Genomic DNA, 23,894 nt, shown 5'->3' with positions numbered 1-23,894 from the left:
TGTTTGTCAATTCATGGAGAAAACTATGCTATATTTCAAGATTATACGAGAACAGAATTCCTGACAATCTCTAAGATACATCTGAGTCAGGAATTTTGTTCTCTAGAGGGCATCTTAGAGAGCCAAAGAAATCTGTAGCTACATTGTCTTGGAAACACAGCAAGTCACTAATTCAACAGGAAATAGATACTTCAGAGACTATACTGACAAAAACCATATTCAAAACAAATCTCATATCACCACAAGATTACAAACCTTGCCTTGTTGCATTGAACAATCTACACATCCTACTTGAATATTTCCATGTTTAGCTCCTGGGATTATTTGCAGTCTTTCAAAATCACTTCCCAGTATAACAATGTCACATCCAGATGCATAAGCCTAAAAACAAACAAAAAAAAGAACAAAGTAAAATAAAAATGATAAAATTGTCAAGAAAATATTTATCATGTAAAACACTGGCATTAAATATTATGTTTTAACAGACTAATTTTAAATATTTTAAAAAATCTTTATTATTTGAGACTATTCCCCTTACCTCCCATATATAGTCCCATCAGTCAGTCCTTTCTGCAAAATATATACCGATTCCTTTCACTTTTTCCATCTCCACTGAATGCTACTGCCCTTATCTAAACTACCATAATCTCTCTCCTGCATTATTGTTTACACTCTGACTGCTTCCATTCTTGCTTCCCTCTAATTCCTTTCCACACAAAGACAAGAGTGATCATTTAAAAATGCTTATTACACCAAGTAACTTTCCCTTCAATAGTTTCCTCATTGCACTTAGAATAAAATCTCAACTTCTTACCAATGTCAATGCCCTAAATGATTGTCCTAATTCCCCAAATCCATCTCAAGCTACTCTTTCATTCCCTCAATTGGCTCCTGCCCTTACATTGCCCTTCTTTCTGTTTCTTGGGCATAAAAATCTTCTTCCACCTCAAGGTGGTTTACCTTCCTTCTATCTGCCTGGTCTTTGTCTAACTAGCTTCTTTTCAACATTCATGTCTCAGTTCCTGAATATACTCATATTGATCAATATTCTTCCCCCCTCCCCTAATTACTTTCCATCACACTACTCTTTTTTTTCTTCATAGCATATATCACAATTTGTAAATATCTTGCTTGTTATCCATTTCCATTACTACAAGTTAAGGTCCAAGATGAAAAGGTAGGGTTCAAGTTTATCTTGTTCTCTGCTCTTAGATCACAGGAGTTTCTTCCCATTTAAGAGCACGTGGCTGTCGTCCTAGAATTTACATGCAGCATAATTCTGAAAATAAAATATCTATCATAAACTGTTTTCCACCCTAAGTTCTTAAAATTTTAGTAATTCTTTACTTTCTCATCACTTTTGCACATACACATACACCTTACTTAATGTAAAAAATATTATACTTAATATACACTTCATGACCGTAATTCCTACCTAAGCCAAAATGGTTCTGTACACGCTACCAAAAAATAGTAGAAAAGGGACTTGAAAGAAAATACAAATAAATCTGCTCACATTACCAACAAGAAAATGAGGCCTAAACTGGCCGACAGCTTCTTAGTGACAGAGTGGGCTTGAGAACTCTGATCTCTTGATTTTTGATCTAGTGCTATTTTGATGGCAGAACAGGAACTTCCCTAGTTAAGCATGCTTGTCTGGAATTTTCCTAAAAGGAATTAGGGAAAATCAAGTCTGTTTCTACTAGTGCCACACAGTGGAAAAACTGACTCAGTAAACAAACAAAAAACCTCATGATGGTCTGCTCACCTAGGTGTAAACATCCACAATAGGATCATAAGGCTTGTCACAAGACTAACAGCCAGAATAAATTCCAAAAACTAATTTATGAAAAATTTCATTAACAACACTCTAAAATACCTTAATATTTTAGAAACTGATTTTCTCCTGAATATTAAATTTTGATAAAATACTGATTGTCACTGTTTACCAAAATACTGTATTAAATTTGGAATGTTTACAATTTAGATTTCCTCCTCACTAAGCAAAATTTTTTCAGTTTCCATTAACTAGAATATATATATATTTTTAAATGTGTTCATAACTTTCCCTTCTTTTGGTTTACCTGCAATTATCTATCTACTTACAGAGGTTGTGTTGCACCTATTTTTGTCAATCAGGACTCTAAGTTTTCCTGAATTAAGTCTACATGAATACTGAAGTACCTCACAAAATTACTGTTTAATTCAACAAGTAGTAAACATTTATAAACTTGATAAATGCAAAGTTACCTCAGAAATAAACATCTAGCCCTATAGAAAGATGCCAACTTATAATACAAATAAACCTTGATCATTCAAAGACTTATCCAGTTCTGGATTACCCTTGTTCTTTTGCTGCTGCTATTATACTATCACTGCCTGTCAGTTAATTTTTCCTTAATGACAGTACTAGAAGGTGCAGAGCTATCTATCCCCAGTTTTGATAAACTTTAAATTGAATAAAAATTATTGATCTTCATCTGGAATATCTCTGTCATTCAGTTCTCACTTTCTTCTTTCAGAGTTATAACTAATGGATGGCAATAAACTGGTAAATGGGGAAAAAAAAAAAGAAAATAACCAACTGCAGTTCACACTTCATCAGTTGACTATTATCCTTGGGGCTTATAATAAAAAAACCTCCTGGTTTTCTTGACTATAGAATTTTAATTTTTATAGTTTATTTGACTGTATAATTAATTAAATATAAAATGAATTAAAGACTCAAACTTTATTTGTGTTTTGTTCCATTTCTTAATCATTTTCAAGAATGTGTAAACATCTCCTTAAAAATCCTGCTGTGGAGCTTCCCTGGTGGCGCAGTGGTTGAGAGTCCGCCTGCCGATGCAGAGGACGCGGGTTCGGCCCCGGTCCGGGAGGATCCCACGTGCCGCGGAGCAGCTAGGCCCGTGGGCCGTGGCCGCTGGGCCTGCACGTCCGGAGCCTGTGCTCCGCAGAGGGAGAGGCCACAACAGTGGGAGGCCCGCGTACCGCAAAAAAAAAAAAAAAATCATGCTGTGCACAGACTACTGGTTGAATAAACTGTGGTACATAGCCACGATGGAGTATTAAACAGCTATAAAAAGAATGAGGAAGAAATCTATGAACTGACTTGGAGTGATTTCTAGGGGATATTATAAAGCGAAAAAAAAGTAGAAAAGAGCATATATGGCAATTTTTTGTGTGTCAGGAACAAGGAACATAAAACATATGTACCTGGCTTGCTACAAAAAGGAACAAAGGGAGAATAAAACTAGAGAAAAATGAAGTTGGATACCTACAAAGGGGGAGAAGATGGAGTGGAAGCAAAGAATAACACTTCTGAGTATAACTTTTTATATACTTACGACTTCTTTTTAACTTGAAGTATAATTGACCGACAGCACTCTGTTAGTTCCAGGTGCATAACACCGTGATTCTACATTTCCATACATTATAAAGTGATCATCATTGTCTAGTTAGCATGTGTCACCGAACAAATATTGACTATATTCCCCATGCTGTACATTTAATGCCCATGACTCATTTATTTTGTAACTGGAAGTTTCTATTTCTTAATCTCCCTTACCTATTTCACTTATCCCTCCCACCTCCCCCTTCCCTCCCCTCTGGCAATCAAGTTTGTCCTCTGTATCTATGAGTCTGTTACTGTTCTGCTGTTTGTTCATTTGTCTGGTTTTTTAGATTCCACATATAAGTGAAATCATATGGTATTTGTCTTTGTCTGACTTACTTCACTTAGCATAATACCCTCCAGGTCCACATATTGTCACAAATGGCAAGATTTCATTCTTTTTTTTATGGCTGAGTAATATTCTACTGTGTGTGTATACATGTACACACACACACACACACACACACACACCTTTATCCACTCATCTACCAGTGGACACTAGTTATGACTTTTGAAACATGTTAACATCATACATATTCAAAAAATTGATTTAAATCAATCAGAACGGGAGGGAGGTGAAACAAAGGAACTAACTACATTTCAAACAAATACTATATCTACACTGAAAGAAAGAAGGCAGGAAGGAACTAAGTAACTTATGAACACAGAATTTGACTATATATTTGCAGCCTTGGAGAGTGAGAAGGAAAAAACTAGTCTTCCTCCCGTGTTTATCCTTTGCTCTCACATTATTACCACATTCACAACACTTCTGACAACAGATGTGTGCGGGTTTTAACCACACCAAGCAAGCAATTCTGTGACACCAACTGAGTATCCTACAATTTAACTCAGTCCTGACACTATCTACCTGGAGACAGCATCAGATCCCACAAGTTAAGAGCTCAGCCTTAACTGAGACTGCCCTCCACTTCAGATGCTAATCACAAGTAGTAGGTCCTCAGATTACCCACAACTTCTGTCCCAGTCAAAGGTTCCCATGACCTCTTCCCCCTTGGATTTACTTGCTAAAACAGTGCGAAGAACTCAGGGAAACACTTATGTTTACCAGTGTGATAAAGGATACAGATAAACAGCCAGAAAAAGAGGTGGGGTGGGGAGGGGGGCACTTTTTTGTGCTTTCCTCTATCTTTCATTCACTGTAGTCATCTGAGCCTATTTTTTTCTTTTTGACAGGGCCAAATGCTAAGTGCTTTTCACTGGTATCCCATTTAATCCTCACAACAAATCCTGTGAGATATTTACTATAATCAATCCATTTTACTGATAAGGAAACTCGAACTTAGATTGAGTAATTGGCTCAAGTCTCAGAGCTAGTATGAGACACAAATGAGACTGAAAGCAAGTTATAACTAATGGGAAAGAACATGCTCTTACTCCTTCTGCTATGCTGCCATACAATGCCTTATAAATAAACATGATGTGAATCTAATAATTGTCCCCTAATTTCTTCCTATAATTAAAAATGACTTCTTTGGCTGTAAAGCAACCAGAATTCCCATAACTGCTGATACGAAAGTAAAATAAAATGGTACCGCTACTTTGGAAAGCTAAACACAGGCACACTCAATGATCCAGCAATTCTACCTCTAAGTTTATACCCAACAGAAATGTGTCTATATGTACACTAAGAGACATGTACAAGAACATTCATAGCTATTCATAAAAGCTCCAAAGTAGAACCAACTCAAACATATAATAGAATGCATAAATAAACTGTAGTATATATATTTTAAATAGATAGCCATCAAGGACCTACTGTATAGCACAGGGAACTCTGCTCAATATTCTGTAACCACCTAATTGGGAGAACAATTTGAAAAAGAATAGATACTTATAACTGAATCACTTTGTTGTACACCTGAAACTAACACAACATTGTTAATCAACTGTCCTCCAATGTAAAATAAAAAGTTAAAAAAAAAAAAACTGCAGTATAATCATACAATGGAATACTATAAAGCAATGGTTCTCAAACTCTCTGGTTTCAGTAATCCTTTGTACACTTAAGAAAATACTGAGGATAACCACCCTAGCTTCCCCCTCCCCAAGAGCTTTAGTTTGTGTAGTTTATCACTAGCAATATTTACTCTTTTAGAAAACTGAGAAAATATAATACACTAATTGATAAGGTAATCAAAACTTCCCAACAAATAAAAGCCCAGGACCAGTTGGCTTTACCAGTGAATTCTACCAAACATTTAAAGAATAATTAACACCAATCCTTCTCAAACCCTTCCAAAAAACTGAAGAGGCCATTTAACAAGGCCAACATTACCGTGATACCAAAGCTACACAAGGCACTATGAGAAAAGAAAATTACAGGCCAATTTCCCTGATGAATATAGATGCAAAAATCTTCAACAAAATACTAGCAAGCTGATTTCAAGAGCACATTAAAAAGATCTTACACCATAATCAAGTGGGATTTACCCCTGGGATGCAAGGATGGTTCCATAAAGGCCCTATATGACAAGCTTATAGCTAATATACTCAATGATAAAAAGCTAAAAACTTTCCTCTAAGATCAGGAAAAAGATAAGGATGCACACACTCCCACCAATTCTGTTCAACATAATATCAGAAGGCCTAGCCAGAGCAATTAGGCAAGAAAAAGAAATAAAAGGCATTCGAATCAGAAAGGAAGATGTAAAATTGTCTGTTTGCAGAAGACAAGATATTACATATAGAAACCCTAAAGACTACACCAAAAAACTGTTAGAACTAATAAATGAACTCAGCAAAATTGCAGAATACAAAATCAACATACAAAAATCAACTGCATTTCTATATGCTAACAATAAACTATTCGAAAAAGAAATTAAGAAAATCCAATTTACAATAGCATCAAAAGGAATAAAATACTTAAGAATAAATGTAACCAAGGTGAAAAGTCTTGTACACAGAAAACTATAAGACATGGATTTAAAAAACTGACAACTCAAATAAATGAAAAGACATCTTCTGTTCTTGGACTGGAAGAATACTGTTGAAATGTCCATACTACACAAAACCATCTATAGATTCAATGTAATCTCTATCAAAATTCCAGTGGCATTTTTCACATCGGGAAAAAAAAAATTCCTAAAATTCACATGGAACCACAGAAGACCCCAAATAGCCAAAGCAATCTTAAGGAAAAACTAAGCTGGAACCATCACATTTCCTTATTTCAAACTATGATGCAAAGCTATAAAAATCAAAACAGTATGGTATTGGCATAAAAACAGACACATAGGCCAAAGGAACAGAATCATGAGCCCAGACATAACCCACACATACATGGTCAACTAATCTTTGACAAAGGTGCCAAGAATATACAACAGAGAAAAGAGAGTTTCTTCAATAAATTGATGCTGGGAAAACTGTACATCCACATACAAAAGAATAAAATTGGACTCTTGTCTTACATCACACACAGAAATCAACTCAAAAATGGATTAAAAACTTAAACCTAAAACCTGAAACCACAAAACTCCTAGAAGAAAACATAGGGAAAAAGGCCCCTGACAATTAGTGATGACTTTTGGACACCAAAAGCACAAGCAACAAAAGCAGTAATAAATAAGTGAGACTACATTAAACTGAAAAGCTTCGGCACAGCGAAAGAAACCACCAACAAAATGAAAAGGCAACCTAAAAATGGGAGAAAATATTTGCAAACCTTATCTGATAAAAAGTTAATATCTAAAATATATAAGGAACTCATATAACTCAATACCAGAAATGAACAATCCAATTAAAAATGGGCAGAAGACTCAGACATTTTTCCAAAGAAGACGTACAAATGGCCAACAGGTACATGAAAAGATGTTCAACATCACTACTCATCAGGGAAATGCCAATCAAAACTGGATGAGATATCACTTCATACCCATTAGGATGCTATCAACAAAAAGATAAAAGTAAGTGTTGGTGAAGATGTGAAGAAAGGGAATCTTTGTGCACTCTTGGTGTGAATGTAGATTGGCACAGCCACTGTAAAAAACAGTATGGAAGAGTCCTGAAAAAATTAAAAGCAGAACTACCATATATTCCACCAATCCAACTTCTAGGATTATATCCAAAGATGATAAAATCACTGTAAGAGATATCTGCACTCCCATATTCATTTCAGCATTGTTCACAATAGCCAAGATATGGAAACAACCTGAGTGTCCACCAGTGAATGAATGGATAAAGAAAATATGTTTCACACACACACACACACACACACGCACACGCACACACACACACACAAAAGAATATTATTCAGTCATAAAAAAGAAGAAAATTCTGCCACTTGTGACAACCTTGCAGGCATTATGCTAAGTCAGACAGAGAAAGACAAATAATGTACATATGTATTCCACTTATATGTGGAATCTAAAAACATTGTACTAATTAATAGAAACACTGTACTAACAGAATAGAATGGTGGTTGCCAGGGGCTATGGATGGAGGAAATGGGAGATGTTGGTCAAAGGATACAAACTTTCAGTTATAAGATGAGTAAGTTCCAGGAATCTAATGTACGTCATGGTGACTATAGTTAACAATATTGTATTGTACAATTGCAAGTTGCTATGAGAATAAAGCTTTAATGTTCTCATCATAACAACAACAAAATGGTAATTATGTGAGTTAACTCACCTTATTGTGGTAAAGATTTCACACTATATATGTGTATCAAATCATCACATTGCACACCTTAAACTTACACAATGTTCATGTAAACTGTATGTCAATAAAGCTTGGGGGGAAAAAATAAAGAGATGAATTTGTACAGAAAATCCAAACTGGATATCATGCAAAAATCACTTGAAATAAACATATCTTCTTATGGATTTTTTTTTAATAGATTATTAAAATTAATTCAATCTCTAGAGTTTATACAACATGATGAGTTAATAAACATGGAAGTACACCAAACCAAACCAGGAAAACAAACTATAATTCAAAATGGGCTCTGCACCCAAAGTTCATAGCAGCACTATTTACAACAGCCAAGACATGGAAACAACCTAAGTGTCCATCAAAAGATGAATGGATAAAGAAGATGTGGTACATATATACAATGGAATATTACTCAGACATAAAAAAGAATGAAATATTGCCATTTGCAGTGACATGAATGGACCTAGAGAATATTATACTAAGTGAAGTCATAGAAAGGCAAATATTGTATGATATTACTTATATGTGTAATCTAAAAAATAATACAAATGAATCCATGTATAAAACAGAAACAGACTCACAGACATAGAAAACAAGCTTATGATTACCAAAGGGAAAAAGGAGGGGAGCAAGTGATAAATTAGGAGTATGGAATTAACAGATACAAACTACTATACATAAAACAGATAGGGAACAATATTCTTGTAATAACCTATAATAAAAAATAATCATATATATGTGTGTGTCTATACACACACACACACACACACACACACACACACACACACACACATCTCCAAATCACTTTGCTGGACACCTGAAACCAACACAGTATTATGAATCAACTGTACTTCAATTTTAAAAGTCAATCAATGTAATTCAAACATAAACAAAATAAAGAAGAAAAAAATAAACAAATAAAATGGGCTGTGTGTGATTTTAAAATAATCCACCTTTACTAAATTCTTAAATAAAAATAAGCCATCTACCTGGTTTTAAATAAAAACCTAAGATGTAATACTATACATAACATTCTAAACCAAAATCTAAAACTACTTTTATAGATTTTTTCCAAAATAAATTGTTCCGAAAAATTCATTTCAAGGTGCCCTATTATTATCAAAACAATAAGAACAGCACTGGTTTATCAAATAAATTGCCACACTACCTAAGCTTCAAAATTAATATGTATATATTGTAATTGGTACACTAGCTGCTTCTGTCAAAAGATCTGTAATCAGAATAACCTATTACTAAGCAATGAAAATTAAACTGAGAAATGAAAACCTTTTATTAGTCATATGTAATATTGGGTTTACTAACTTTGAGACTAAACAAGGTGCAAAGAAAGAACTGAGTTCATATGTGTGCTTTCAAGCATACAATTGAAACATGATTTTTAACTTTAAATTTGGCAGACAACCTTCTCAAATATTCAAAAATTACCCAAGGCTGCAAGAGTCAGCATTCTAATTTGGAAATCCTGTGATTTCTGTACAACACTTAGATTTCCTGTTTTCACTGTTTTGTTTTAACCAACCACACCAGGTAAATATCCCAAAGAATTTCTTCCTGGTATACTTCCTGGTTAAATAAGTTATGTTTGGCATGTTGTAATTAACATTATTCTCATTTTTTTAAACATAACATTAAGAATTCGTATTACTTCAATAATTTTAAAGGTACCTTAATACTATTTAAAACATAAAATTTTAAAATAGGCTAAATATTTAAAAAGAAGTCCAATTTGTACTCGTAATAGCATATGAGCACCACAAAAATCATTCTTTCTCCAGATACAAACAGTATCAAACTTCCCCCTCCTGTATCTCTCCATCCACAAACATTAACGTGCTTCTCCAAAAAAATAACCTCCTATAAAGGTTTCCCTACAGTGAACAAAACAAAAAGTTAAACTAAAGGATGCTTACTATTACAGAAAGAAGGAGAATGCTAATTCAGCCTCCATTTCTCTACCAACACCCAGATAGCTGCAGTCAGCCTTTTGACTTCTAATCTGGGTCCCCTTGGCTGGGAACACAGAATTGTCTAATACAAAAGAGAGTCTGGAGTTATTACATGTTTGTTATCCCTCGTATAGCAAAGGCATTTAAATTCCAAACTAGAGACAGCAAGTCCTAAATATTAACACAATCTGTCTCTTGGAAATTATCTTCCTTTCCATTTCAGTAAAAACACAATTTCAACACTAAGTATGGATAATCTATTGTATATTAAAGCACATGTCACTAGCATGCACAGAAATATTAGAAAATCCAGATTCTAACTAACTATGCCTGTTTTTAACTTATTATTTGTCTTTTACAAATAAAATTTTTATTCTAAAAATAAAAGTTGTCAACAGATCAGGACCAGGTTGCTCATATACTTTCACTCTAAAGACAGTATGAAATTAACAAGGGAAAGGGAGTGAGAAAAATTCATGTAAATAAAGAAAAATTAAAGAATTTTTGCTTCAGATATCTGAAATCTCTCCTGGTTACTCACCTGACATTTATGGCAAAATGCGTAATAAATGACTTTGGAAAAAATTTTTTAAACTTTAATTGAAGTATTTTATTTGGACTCAAATCTAAATTATTAAAAATATTTTTTTAAAAACACAATTTTAAATTATATAGCAATAACCCTTCTTTATCTATTAGTTATCAATTCAACCAGTATTTATCAAGCACTTTTTATGTGCTATGCATTATAATGAGTTTAGCCTTTATAATAACTGACAATTTTAAGGGTTTTACAGGTACCACGCAATGAACTTAGCACTTTTTCATGTAACAACCCTATGAATAAGTTCTTCTTTAGCCCCACTTTACAGATAAGAAGAAAAGAAATTCAAAGAATGTAAAAGAACTTGCCCACGGATACATAACTAACTATAAGGACTAGGTTGGAAATCAAATTCAGGTAATGACTCTACTATTAGGTGACACCAGTACTTCAATCAGTGTTCCAGGCACTCACAATGAAACTGTGGAAGACATACACAAGGCAAGACAGGTCACTAATATAATGAAAGTGCAAATAAAGTGCTTTGAAAGTATAAGAGAAAAGGTCACTGCCTACTAGAAGCTTTCTTATTAAGAGAAAAATCAAAATTGACGCCAGTTTAAGTAGTAAAAAAGTATCTAACACTTACATATACTAACTATATTAGTAATTTCATATTTTAAAATCAAGAATCCATGAGAAATGGCACTCAATTTCATTTCAATTTAAAACCTGTCAGACTGTATTCAGAAAACAGGATCTCATCTCTTGTAATCTTTCAAAACAAGAACAAATAAGTTATCTGCAAACATGCAAACAGATGAATTACGAATGTAAAGTCTGTCTTTAGAGAAGGCATAATGTAACAGGAGAAACAAAGTAATTCTTCAAGTGGGCCTGCAAGAGGAAGATTTCACGTCCCTAGCTCAAGTAAAACTGGAATTTGGAGAGAGTTTTTTAGTCTGCACGTACCATCTACCATTAATGTTTGCTCTTTCTATGAAAAGAAAAAGAAGCCAAAATCAAAAGAGGTTAAAAACAAAATTCAAGGAGTAAACAACAGATTCTACATTTTAGCAAAGACAGTAATTTCAAGAGAGATAAATTTAAGATGTATAGTGTCCAGTAGACTGAGGGCAAGAAACCTGGTTTATAACGGAACTATCAATTTAATGTTACAGAGTCAGGGATGGATTAGCCGCAAAGGAAAAAAGATGATTGTTAATAAACTACCACCAAAATTATAGAGACCTGGGATCTCTTTATACTAAATAACAACAAAGTGTTTATTTTTACCTTATTTACTGGACTGATTCCTAAGATCTGGAAGAAATCTGCAGTAGGCTTGGTGGGAGATGATTAAAGCCTGGTCTACGGAAACAGACTTTAAAATTCAGTAGAACTGTGCAACAAGCTACATGACCGCGTAGGATAGTCTTATCTTTGGCACATTAACTCATCTCTCCTTTAAAATAACAGAAGCATTCACCAAGATTTTATATACACTTAGAAGGATCATCTAGGTGTATAAATAGGCCATCATATTATATATACTTTGAAGTTCACACCACTGCTTACATAGATTCTGAATGCCTTCTCAGAAAAAGTTGTTAGAATTTACATTGGAGGAAGCACTCATATAATTTTAGGTGATGGCAGAGAATGTAATGTTACCATCCCATAATATCCCACTAGCAAAATCTTCTTAGGATGATCTTTATTTTCTAAATAGCAAGAGCAGTGAGCAATGTTCAACTGCAGGGAGACTATGGTTGCCCACTGAGACGCTCAGAGTTCACTCTCCCCTTGAGCATTGAGGCGAGGTCAACATTTAGAATTAGAATCTCTAAAACTGCTAGTGTCAGGTGCAAGTTAAGGTGTGTATGAGTCACTCTACAGGGGAGGTACAGACTCTATTCGAAAGCAAAGTACTTGGTTGGTACCGATCTAAAAGCATAATTCAGGTATTAAATGCCTACACCATGTTAAATAATGACTACTTTTTTTTCCTATTATTTATTCCAACTGATAAAGATAACAAAAAAAGTCAAAATCGTTTAAGAAGAAAACCTGAGGCATCTATTAAAGGTGTTTATTTTGTTTCACTTTTTTATGCAAAATTAAGTTTTAATCACAACTAAGTGATAGCTATTCAAGTTGTAGCAAAAATCATGAGCACTATACATATATTCAGATACAGGCTATCATGTGCAATACTGACATAGCTTGAAATTATTATAAAAACTATACTTAATTCTTTAAAAAAAACGCTATAGTTAAGGCAGAAAATGTCAATATACTGGTAAGTAGCAAAAGTTTGGGGCCCTCTTCCTTTCACTATCTGGGGAAAACAAATGAAAAGACACTTTCATTTAAACTTTAACCTGGAATTACCACTACACACCAAAGATAAGTTTTACTGAGAAACAGTAATGCAACTTTTAGTAATTAATGTGAACAATCTAAAATAAATATAAGCCTCCCAGGACTACTAAACTGTTACATATGGAATTCAAAGGATGGCAGGAGTGAACCATTTACGAAAAAGTTTTTTCTTTTCAAAGTTATTCCCAGTGAATTTAAAGAAAAATAAGTGAAAAGCACTGTTTTCACTCAGCGCTTGTTGTTGACAGCTACCTGTTTTTAAGACACCCACTCTTTTTAACTACAAAGACACTTGACCTAAACTTAAAGGAAGAAATGAAACCAATCCCAACTATTCCTCAACTTGACAATTACAGCCTATGGAGTGGGACAATAAAAAGCCCACACACATATTACACACCAACGATTCTCGGATAAACGGCTTTAGTAAACCTCCCCAACCCAAGAACGTCAGATTAAAAACTTTAAAAATCCTACAAAACATTCTAACTTCCGAGTTTAGCCTCTGTACATTAACTCAATGACCGAAGCGTTATTGCCTCCTTCGTTCTCAAAGGCCAGGTCCGCCGGCCCTAAGGAGCTGGGACCTCCGTAGGGGACGCCCCGAGAGGGCGACGAGGCTTTCTTGGCCTCTGCCCGTCACTCTGGGCCGAGCCCGGCTGACTAAGGGGCGCGGACTCGCCACGGGCGACGCGGGAGCCTCCCTCACTCACCGTGAAGCGCTGGTCGCCAACGCTGCCCACGGAGAAGCAGTGGTCGCCGGGGTTCACAGCCCCGGTCAGCACCTGGTGCAGGTTCATGTCGGCGCCTTAATCCAGCAACGGATGTCGCGTCCGGCTCATGCCTGGGGCCAGCGGCTGCTTCCCTCCCTCTTTCCCTCACGGGCGGCGGCCGCTCTTGGGAGGAGACGGCGGCAGCGACAGGCGCCGGGAGCGGGAGCCGCTCAGCTGCGGCCCGCAGCTCATCCCGAGCCCCCGCGGGCGAGGACCGGAGGGGGCGGACCGGAGAGCGGGCGGCCGCCGCGCTCGTCCGCGCACCTGTCACAACCCGCGCGGGCCCAGGTGAAACTGGGGGTCGACCCAGCGGCCGCGACCCCGGGCCGACTCACCGGCCAGGAGGAACACGCCGTCCACAACACTTCCTCTGGGTTCTGGGTGGCTGGCCCGGACCGAACCCAAGTGCCGCAAGCAGCACCCGCTCGTCCTCGCCCCCCTGACCTGGCTCTTCCCTGCTCCGATGCCTGCCACCCCCACTGGCCTCGGCGGCTCTCTACGCGTCGCTAGGTCCCTTTGGCGGAAATATCGCGAGATTTTCGTGGAGAAAAGGAACACTGCGGTAAAGGATTTACTTTTTTACCACAGTGTACGGAACGGCAAGTGGAAAACGCCTCTTCGAGTGAGATGTTGGCCAATCCAGAGATCCAGTCCACCTAAGGCTCCGCCCACTGCTGAGGACAGACCAATCTCTTTGAGGCTCGTGAGGGACGGTGTGCGTTTGAATGTTGAACGTAAAGAACCAAGTAAAAACATAAAGATCCTTGGAAGAGGTAAGGGTTGTCAAATTATGCTTTAGGTTAGGGCTTAATCTGACTGTTGGGCCAGAAAGCTTAAAAGGGAGAAGTGCATTATAAATGCAGTTGCGGTGTCTTCGGTCCTGGTAGAGACTACAAGTCCCAACAAGCACCGCTCCCCTAGGCGTCCCGCGAATACTCCAAGTGAATGTGAACCCTGCAGTGTCTCTGTTACCGCGGCCGGACGCGCGTTTCCAGTTCGCTAAAAAGGAAAATTTTGAAACGTTTAAACATTTGACAAGTACTAAAATGAAGAGTTTTCACCATTGTTTAACTTAACATTCGTTTTGAAGCAGTGCTGATAACAGTACTGCACCAGCCCTGCGTTGAGCTGTTTTGGAAAAACCTAAGAATTCCAGAATGTTTAGTGTCACAATCTCAACTGTGAGATTCAACCCTAATTGTATTTTAACACAAGTTTTGTATTATTATTAATAAACATCTGTTTATGTCTACTCCCAGGTACCCTCTTAGGGACAAACTGTCCTGTATCCCAAGTGTCTAGCACAGTGCCCTTTCCAACCTAGGTGTTCAGAAAATGTTAAATGAGTGAATGTAAATAGGAACTCCCCACCAAAAAAAAAGTAGTTTTTTAAAAAAATTGCTGAACTGATTTTGATTTTATACCCTTTCTTGTGGTGAAAAGCAAAAAAACAAAACAACCCCCCCAAAAGTTCACACTATTACTTGGATCGAGGAGTACTGTTAATTTTATTTCCCTTTGCTTTCCCTAAGTTTTTTGCAGTGTACATATACTTCGTTTAGCAATAAAAAAAAAGTTACTGGGCTCCCCTGGTGGCGCAGTGGTCGGGAGTCCGCCTGCCGATGCAGAGGACACACGGGTTCATGCCCCGGTCCGGGAAGATCCCGCATGCCACGGAGCGGCTGGGCCCGTGAGCCATGGCCGCTGAGCCTGCCGTGAGCCATGGCCGCTGAGCCTGCGCGTCCGGAGCCTGTGATCCGCAACGGGAGAGGCCACAACAGTGAGAGGCCCGCGTACCGCAAAAAAAAAAAAAAAAAAAAAAAAAAAAAAAAAGTTACTTACAAAATAAGTTTAAGAAAATCTAAAAATTAGTGGATATATGTATATGTATAACAGATACACCTTGCTGTACAGCAGGAACTAATGCAACATTGTAAATCAACTATAATAAAAACTTATAAAAAATAAATTTAAGAGCCATCTCCCTTTTTTGAATTTGAAAGATGTAAATGAATTTCATTATTTATCCCAGTCTCATAAAAATGAGAGATTTAAAACTTAACTTGTCTTAAAAAAAAAACCTATTTTATTGAGGTCTAACATACTTACAGTTTAATTTGTGTTTTAATTATTAATTCAGATTTTATTTTAAATGACTTTAAGTTAATTTTATATTTTAGATCATAAATCAAGATTTTTCTATATTCCACATAAATTCTATATTCCACATAAATTCTGTGTGTAGCCCAAAGTTTAACATGTTTACTCATTCTATTCTGCCTATCTTTTGGTTTTGAAGGGCATACTGTTTAGCAGAATAAAAGAAACTAAGGGACCTGGTAGTTGGAAAATCTGAGATCTACTCCTGATCTGTCATTTGCTGTGTGACCATGGAAAAATGTCTCGTAAACTTTGTTTTCCTCATCTGTAAAATTAACAAGTTTAACCTGATTATCAACACATTTTGCTTGGCATTTTTATTCCTGATAATCATCTGTTAGGTTTTTTTTTTATTAAACAGAAAGTCACAAAAATTATAATCATCCTCATCAGTTCACTCAGTCCCATGTAATTAATTTTTTTAATCTTGATCTTTTGTTAGCACTTTTATGAATTCATCAGTTTTCCATTAGAGTTCTGAAAATGCTTATTCATTCAGTTCAGCAATATAGTCAGTTACCAGAAACCTGTACTTGTCAGAGTCTTTTCCATGAATTCCTTGAAGATGAAACCCTTTTATAGGAACATTTTTGCAAAAGCATCAGAGTACACCCAGAACTGTCTGTAAATGACAAAAGACTTAAAAATGACCACGGTTAAAGATTTGATGAAAGTTCATATTAATGCAATTGACAAGGAAATTTAGTTATTTCTGAGATATACATTTTTAAGTAATAACTAGAATTATGACTTATAACATTATACCAGAACATATAAGATTTTTAGAAATTTCATGTAATGTCTGAACATTTATATTAACATATTTCCATACAAACATCTGTTAGTTTTTATTAAATTCCTTCATCCTTGAAATAAACAGAGTTTGACTCCTGGCCTAATCAATCATTTAGACAAGTTGCTTAATCTCTTCGTGCTTTACTTTCCTTATCTATAAAGTGGGGATAGTAATAGCCTTTCTTCATACAATTATCATGAAGATTAAATGAGCACAGTGTTTAGCACATAGAATTCAATAGATGTTAGCTACTCATTATTATTATTATTATTAAATTTAACCTTTTGACATATACTTATTCTTTCTAAAGTTTTCCATATAGTGTCAAACCTCAGTCCAAATCAAATTTTCCAGTGATGCTTGAGATGCCACAAATGTTCTGAGGCCATCCCAGTCTGTATCCAAAACTATGGGACTACAGTACAACAACTAATGAAAAGTGAGGACATTCCTTTTACTCTTATTCAGAAAAAAATGCCCATTCAACAACCTATCTTTGATGTTTAGCAGATGAACTGTTTCAATGAAACAACTAAATCCTTTTACTATATCTATTTATTTCACTGCAACTACGACCTGCTGTCTGGTTTTATATAGTCCTTGAGGTGAGAATGCTTTTTACATTTTTAAATGGTTGAAAAAAATCAATAGAAGAAAAATAGCTCATGATACATGAAAATTATATGAATTTCCCACATCCATTAGTAAAATTTATTGGAACACAGCAATGCATAGGCATTTAGATATTGTCTATGGCTGCTTTCACACTACAACTGCAGAGTTGAGTAGTTTCAACAGAGACTATATATCCTGCAAAACAAAATATTTACTGTGTGGCCCGTTAGAGAAAAAGTTTGTCGAGCCCTAATGTATAGGAAGGATCCTCTACTGCTCTATGATCTATGAAATAGTTTTTGCTGTGCAGACTGGTTGTTGTACTGCATGACCACTCAGCTTAATTAGTAAAACATTTCATGTTGATGATTACACAAGCATCTTTAAATACATCTATTGTATCCCTGATTCCCCAATATTTATCATAGCACAGAGTAGATCCTCACTAATAGTTGAATCCTGAATATAGACAGGACCTGACTTACATATATATAAAAAGAGTCCCTGAAGAACTACCTTGGAGAAGTGGCCATAGACAATCCCTTTACTTTCAAACTGCTGCTCTTCATAGATCACCCTGTAATGTCACTCACCTCCCCTTAACAAGGTTCTATTCAATCCTAAGTCCAGTCCTGACTTCTTATGCAACTTGAGCATAACTCTGACCTTGTAGCAAAATTAGTAAGATAAAGAAATGGAAGAGATGGAGGTAAATTATGCCTTTCATCCTCCCTTCCCTGTCCCCTCTGCCCAAAGGCCACAAGTCCACCTCCTAACACAAAAAGTCCAGGGGAATTCTTGAATCTAACTATTCCCTGAACTGTAATTGAATTTTGTTATTCTGTCCTTTGAATGCTTAAAGGCTATGTGCCTTTGTGGTTTTTCCCTTTAGTTTCTTTCATTCTTTTTTTCCCTGTAGTTTCTTTAGTTTTATTCTTCAGCTTTATTTCTAAGAAATAAAAGAGGAAGGATGGGTCTGAAAAAGGAAGTCTTTTTTTAAATAAAATTTTGCCTTATTTTGCCTTATTGCTAGCAGCAAAATCTCTTAGAAAACCAAAGTACTGTGGTTTTGGGGACTGGCAGGACAAAGAGATATGCTTGCTTCGGTGCTGGTCTTAAAGGGAAAGGGGACTTTTATCAGACTTGAGGGGTGGTTACAGTGTAAGGAAAAGCAAACAGGCTAAACTCTGAGATTTTTTTTGTGGGAGGGAGGAGCATATAGGAAGTCAGCTCAGATGGAGAAGTAATCATGCCTCTTTCTCACTAGCTTATTTACTGACATCCCTGTCATTACCCTCTTCCCTGCCATCCTAAACTCATTAATATAAATCCCTTTCCTCCTAGGGCCTGAGCCAAGGGACCCACCAAGAGGGGCTTCCATCCCCACAGCCAACACCCAACAGATGAGGGAGGTCAGAAGAAAAGAGTTCCAGTTCCTATAACAAAGGCTGAATCAGGGGGACTATGTTGCTGGAATTTCATGTAAGCATTCTGAACTCATTACCTCACAAAAATAATGAGGGTCTCTGAGCATCTAAGATATTGGCTGCCCCAGAAACCTGACTGTATTGCCAACAGCAACCTTACTATAGAAAACTCCATCAGGAATATTATAGGTTAAATAGATATTTGAGCAATGTTATAGGACCCTAGCCATTATTTATAATACTGTTACTATAGAAAAATTAATTCCAATACCTCTAATATTTGAAGATTAAATACTATTGGCCATTAAATACTATTGGCTCACCCTCACTTGCTCAACTGGAGGGTTTTCCACCCATAAACAATTAAAGGGCAATTATTTATAAAAGGTAGTGTTTATTAAACACCTGCTCTGCACTGTAATAGGTATTTTATTTATCTCATTTAAATCTCAACAACACTCTAAGGGTAATATCTCTGTTTTACAAATGAAGAAACCTAAACTCAAAGAAATTAAATAACTTGTCCAAGGTCATATTGCCACCTAAAGATTTGAACTCAGATCTCCTGAGCTGCAAAGGCCCTTTAAGTGTTCTCCAAAGCCCCCTGAATCCCAAAGCGAATTCAGTCTGGGCCTACTATTTACTCCCTAGCTGGCAAGATGAGAAGATATAGGACTTTTTTAAGTTGAGTCTTCAGTGATCCAAGTGGTAAAAAGAACCATCTTCCCAAAACAGTTTTCTCCTCCTTCCTCGAGATGGAAGGAAAGCTCACCTCCTTACCTTGACCCACACCCAGACTATAAAGGGCAGCTTTTATTAAATGGTAAAATAAACATCTCCAACCAGAAAACTCCCTGATACACAGACAATTATAGGTATTCACTTGGTTAAAGGCAAATACGTCTTGGAATGTTTTGGAACTACCAATAAGTCACATGCATCAGATTGTGGGTCCTCTAACACCTACTGGAGTTTTCATTAAGGGGGAAGCAGAAGTCAAGAGATGTAATTTTGAAAGGCAAAGGAGAAGGCCATGTGGAAGACAGCAGCAGGCAGTTTTGTTTAGCTGGGAGCAACTTGAGAGCATTGGGCTCTGGTACAGTAATGAAGTGGAGGGATTATTCTAATCAAAATCCCAGCAAGTTATTCTGTGGATATTGACAAATTGACTCTAAATTTTTATGGGAGGCAAAATACCCAGAATAGCCAAAACAATATTGAAGGAGAAAAACAAAGCTGAAGGACTGATGCTATCTGATTTCAAGACTTACTGTACAGCTACAGTAATCAAGACAGTGTGGTTTTGGGGAAAGAATAGACAAATAGATCACTGGAACAGAACAGAGAATGCAGAAATAGACCCTGATCTATAGTCAACTGATCTTTGACAAAGGAGCAAAGGCAATACAATGGAGCAAATATGGTGCTGGAAAAACTGGACAACTATGTGCAAAAAAATTAGTCTAGACACAGACCTTACACCCTTCATAAAATCTAACTCAAAATGGATCACAGACCCAAAATTAAAACACAAAACTATAAAACTCCTAGCAGATAACATAGGAGAAATCTAGATGACCTTTGGATTGATGACGACTTCTTAGATACAATACCAAAGCCATGATCCATGAAAGAAACAATGGATAAGCTGAATTTCAGTAAAATTAAAAACTTCTGGTCTGTGAAAGACAATGTCAGAAGAATGAGAAAACAAATCACAGACTGGGAAAAAAATATTTGCAAAAGATACTTCTAATAAACGATTGTTATCACAAATACACAAAGAACTCTTAAAACTCAACAATATGGGCCTTCCCTGGTGGCGCAGTGGTTGAGAATCCGCCGCCGATGCAGGGGACGCGGGTTCGTGCCCCGGTCCGGGAAGATCCCACATGCCGCGGAGCGGCTGGGCCCGTGAGCCATGGCCGCTGGGCCTGCGCGTCCGGAGCCTGTGCTCCGCAACAGGAGAGGCCACAGCAGTGAGAGGCCCGCGTACTACAAAAAAAAAAACCTCAACAATAAGAAAACAAACAGCCTGATTGAAAAACGGGCCAAAGACCTTGAGAGACACCTCACCAAAGAAGATATATAGATGTCAAATAAGCATGTGAAAAATGCTCCACATCATATGTCATGAGGGAATGCAGAATAAAACAACAATGAGATACTACTACATATCTATTAGAATGGCCAAAATCTGGAACACTGGCAACACCAAATGCTGTAGAGGATGTGGAGCAACAGGAACTCTCATGCATTGCTGCTGAGAATACAAAATTGTACGGTCACATTGGAAGATAGTTTGGCAGTTTCTGACAAAACTAAATGTACCCTTACCATACGATCCAGCAATCATGCCCCTCAGAATTTACCCAAAGGAGTTAAAAACTATTTCCATACAAAAAGCTGCACACAGATGTTTATAACAGCTTTGTTTACACTTGCCAAAACTTAGAAGTAAACACTCTGTCTTTCAGTAGGTTAACAGCTAAATAAACTGTGGTACATCAAGACTGTGGAATATCATTCAGTGCTGAAAAGAAATGAGCTGTTAAACCATGATGAGTCATGGAGGAAGCTTAAATGCATATTATTAAGTGAAAGAAGTCAACCTGAAAAGGCTACATACTGTATGATTTCCAACTATATGACGTTCTGAAAGAAGCAAAACTATGGAGACAGTAAAGAGATCAGTCATTGCCAGGGGTTGGCGGTAAGGGATGACTAGATGGAGCACGGAGGCTTTTTAAAAGCATGTTGAAAATACTCTGTACTGTCAAAATGGGTACATGTCATTCTACATTTGTCCAAACCATGAATTTTGGTGATTATGCTGTGTTAGTGTAGGTTCATCAGTTGTAACAAATGTACCGCTCTGGTTAGGGATGTTGATAATGAGGAGGCTATGCATGTGTGAGGGCAAAGGTATTTGGGAAATCTCTGCTTCTGCCTCTTAATTTTGTTGTGAACCTAAAACTTCTCTAAAAAAATTGTCTTAAAAAAAAAAAAAGAAGGGGGACTATGATTCGGTAAATGATCAGAGCCTACCACTTCCTCCTAGCTGAAACAGTAAGACAAGATAGAGAGGTAAATTAATGAACAGAAATTTAGGGAATGTTTCTCAAACATGGGAAGGAATAATTACAAAAGACATATATTCTGAAAGCAAAGAAAACAGAAGATGTGTGCAGGGGGAAAAAGGTTTTTTACCCAATTAGATTATAAAAAAAGCTTATCAGAGCTATGCTTGCACTCACTCATGTATGTATTATAGAATAACTGATGAGGCAGGACACAAAATTTTCCAATAAAAGAAACTGCCAGCCTCCTTTCTGCCTAGGACAACGTAGCAAGTACCCTTGAAGCAATCTATGTCTAGGTGAGAGTCACTTGAGTGGCTCCTTTAATTGTGCAATATAAGCTGAGGCTAATTCTGCATGAAGATGGGGGAGTGAAGTTGAGTCACACACTCTGTCCACCAATATCTAATTTAGTAACACTCTATATAAATTATACATATATATTTGTATATATAAATTATATATAAATAAATATATAAATAAAAGTATATATATAAAAATATATATATATTAGTATTTATTTATTTATTTATTTATTTTTGGCTGCATTGGATCTTCATTGCTGCACATGGGCTTTCTCTAGTTGCGGCGGGCGGGGGCTACTCTTTGTTGCAGTGCATGGGCTTCTCATTGCGGTGGCTTCTCCCGTTGCAGAGCATGGGCTCTAGGAGCACGGACTTCAGTAGTTGTGGCACGTGGGCTCAGTAGTTGTGGCTCGCAGGCTCTAGAGCACAGGCTCAGCAGTTGTGGCGCACAGTCTTAGTTGCTCCAGGGCGTGTGGGATCTTCCTGGATCAGGGCTGGAACCCGTGTCCCCTGCATTGGCAGGCGGATTCCTAACCACTGCACCGCCAGGGAAGTCCCAATATATATTATTATTATTTTTTTTTTACCAGCAAAATATTTTTAGTAACAGCTACATTAGGAAAGGAACAGAGGTAAACCAGAAAAAGTTATAGCCAATATACAAGTCGAAGATTTTGCTGAAGCCTAGTGTGGCTCTACTTGTATTTACCCGAAGCAATCCTTGAAAGTTAAAATCAAATCGTTAGAATTCTCACAAATAATCCCAAATTTAGAGAGAAGTGGACTGAGAGTATATCCTTATTTTTTTCCTCTTCTACCTAGGGAAGTGGAAATAGCTGTTATATAGGGATGGATGAAAAGAGCAATGAAGAGCCAGAACCTGGGCTGCCTCTCACTGGTCAATGCTTAGGCTCCAGGGCCCTACACTGAACTGGGGAAATGGCAGTGGGACTTCCCATGAAAATGGGATTATGAGCCTGGCAAGTATCAGAGAGTACATTAAAAGGAGATTCCATAAATCTACAAACTTCCATCAGAGTACATGCTATTAACCTCTAGGCTATACTGCTCATTTTAGGTTCCCTGGCCACACTGATTGATTCAGGGATGGACCCCTGGGTCAATCAGAACCCTTCTCTGGGATTTCTCTGCTGTAGCTGGCAGGGAATGGTTACATTTTTGAAAAAAAGGACCACCATCTCTGAACACAGAGTGATGTCAGTGTTTTAGGAAAGAACAAAGGAGAAAAGTAAAGTTCATTTTTGATTGGGAATAAGAGGATGTCATGACAATCTCACTTGAACCCTTGGTCCAGTCCTGTGTAGTGCCCACCTTACCCAATTATGTAAGACCAAAATCTTCCCCCACCCCTGAAATTAGTTTGAGTTTTAATTCTGTTTCTGTCACTTTGGATCACAAGGCTAATACGTGGTAACTTATAGTCCAACCAGCACAAAAGTTCCAATTTTCCTGAATCTTTGGGAAATATTAGCATGTGAAGTAGCAGAGGGAACAGCATTAGATATGGGAGAAAGGCAAGAATACCATTCCTGAAAAGTGCTTTTTACATAATTCAACATAACTTGGTTCAATTCCTGCCTGTAGGATTTTAAAAAATAAAAGTATAGACACCGGGTAGAAAATTAATTCCACAGAAAATGTATAATAGAGCTCTGAGCAAGTAAAAGAAAACAGAGTTGAAAAATGAATAAATTACTTATTCTGTTACCTACTGATTTTTCCTTTCCATACAACAGAGGAAAGAAAAAGA

General features: G+C 36.9%; 2 protein-coding genes across 7 annotated transcripts in view; one reads left to right on the top strand and one right to left on the bottom strand.

The window, feature by feature from the left end:
* DMXL1 (Dmx like 1) overlaps positions 1-13,916 on the bottom strand; it is a 132,524-nt gene extending 118,608 nt beyond the window's left edge. For 2 of the 6 annotated variants that reach the window (XM_028493154.2, XM_028493155.2), the window contains exons 1-2: positions 13,681-13,889; positions 256-381 (exon numbers count right to left, since the gene is read on the bottom strand). In XM_028493154.2, the coding sequence (XP_028348955.1) occupies positions 256-381; positions 13,681-13,767 (213 nt within the window). In that variant the 5' untranslated portion in view covers positions 13,768-13,889. Of the gene's footprint in view, positions 1-255; positions 382-13,680 lie in introns of all 6 variants that reach the window. The other 4 variants (XM_024131998.3, XM_024132033.3, XR_008618103.1 and 1 more) reach the window with 3 other exon arrangements.
* A 462-nt stretch (positions 13,917-14,378) lies between these two features.
* Positions 14,379-23,894, top strand: part of DTWD2 (DTW domain containing 2) — a 211,192-nt gene continuing 201,676 nt past the window's right edge. The window contains exons 1-2 of the mRNA XM_024127449.3: positions 14,379-14,513; positions 18,656-18,793. Of these exons, the coding sequence (XP_023983217.1) occupies positions 18,792-18,793 (2 nt within the window). The 5' untranslated portion in view covers positions 14,379-14,513; positions 18,656-18,791. The remainder of the gene's footprint in view (positions 14,514-18,655; positions 18,794-23,894) is intronic.

This window comes from Physeter macrocephalus, chromosome 8, assembly GCF_002837175.3.
Source record: "Physeter macrocephalus isolate SW-GA chromosome 8, ASM283717v5, whole genome shotgun sequence".
Taxonomy (NCBI): Eukaryota; Metazoa; Chordata; class Mammalia; order Artiodactyla; family Physeteridae; genus Physeter; species Physeter macrocephalus.
Note: the sequence above shows the minus strand (reverse complement) of the source record. Positions and strands in the feature narration are given on the sequence as shown.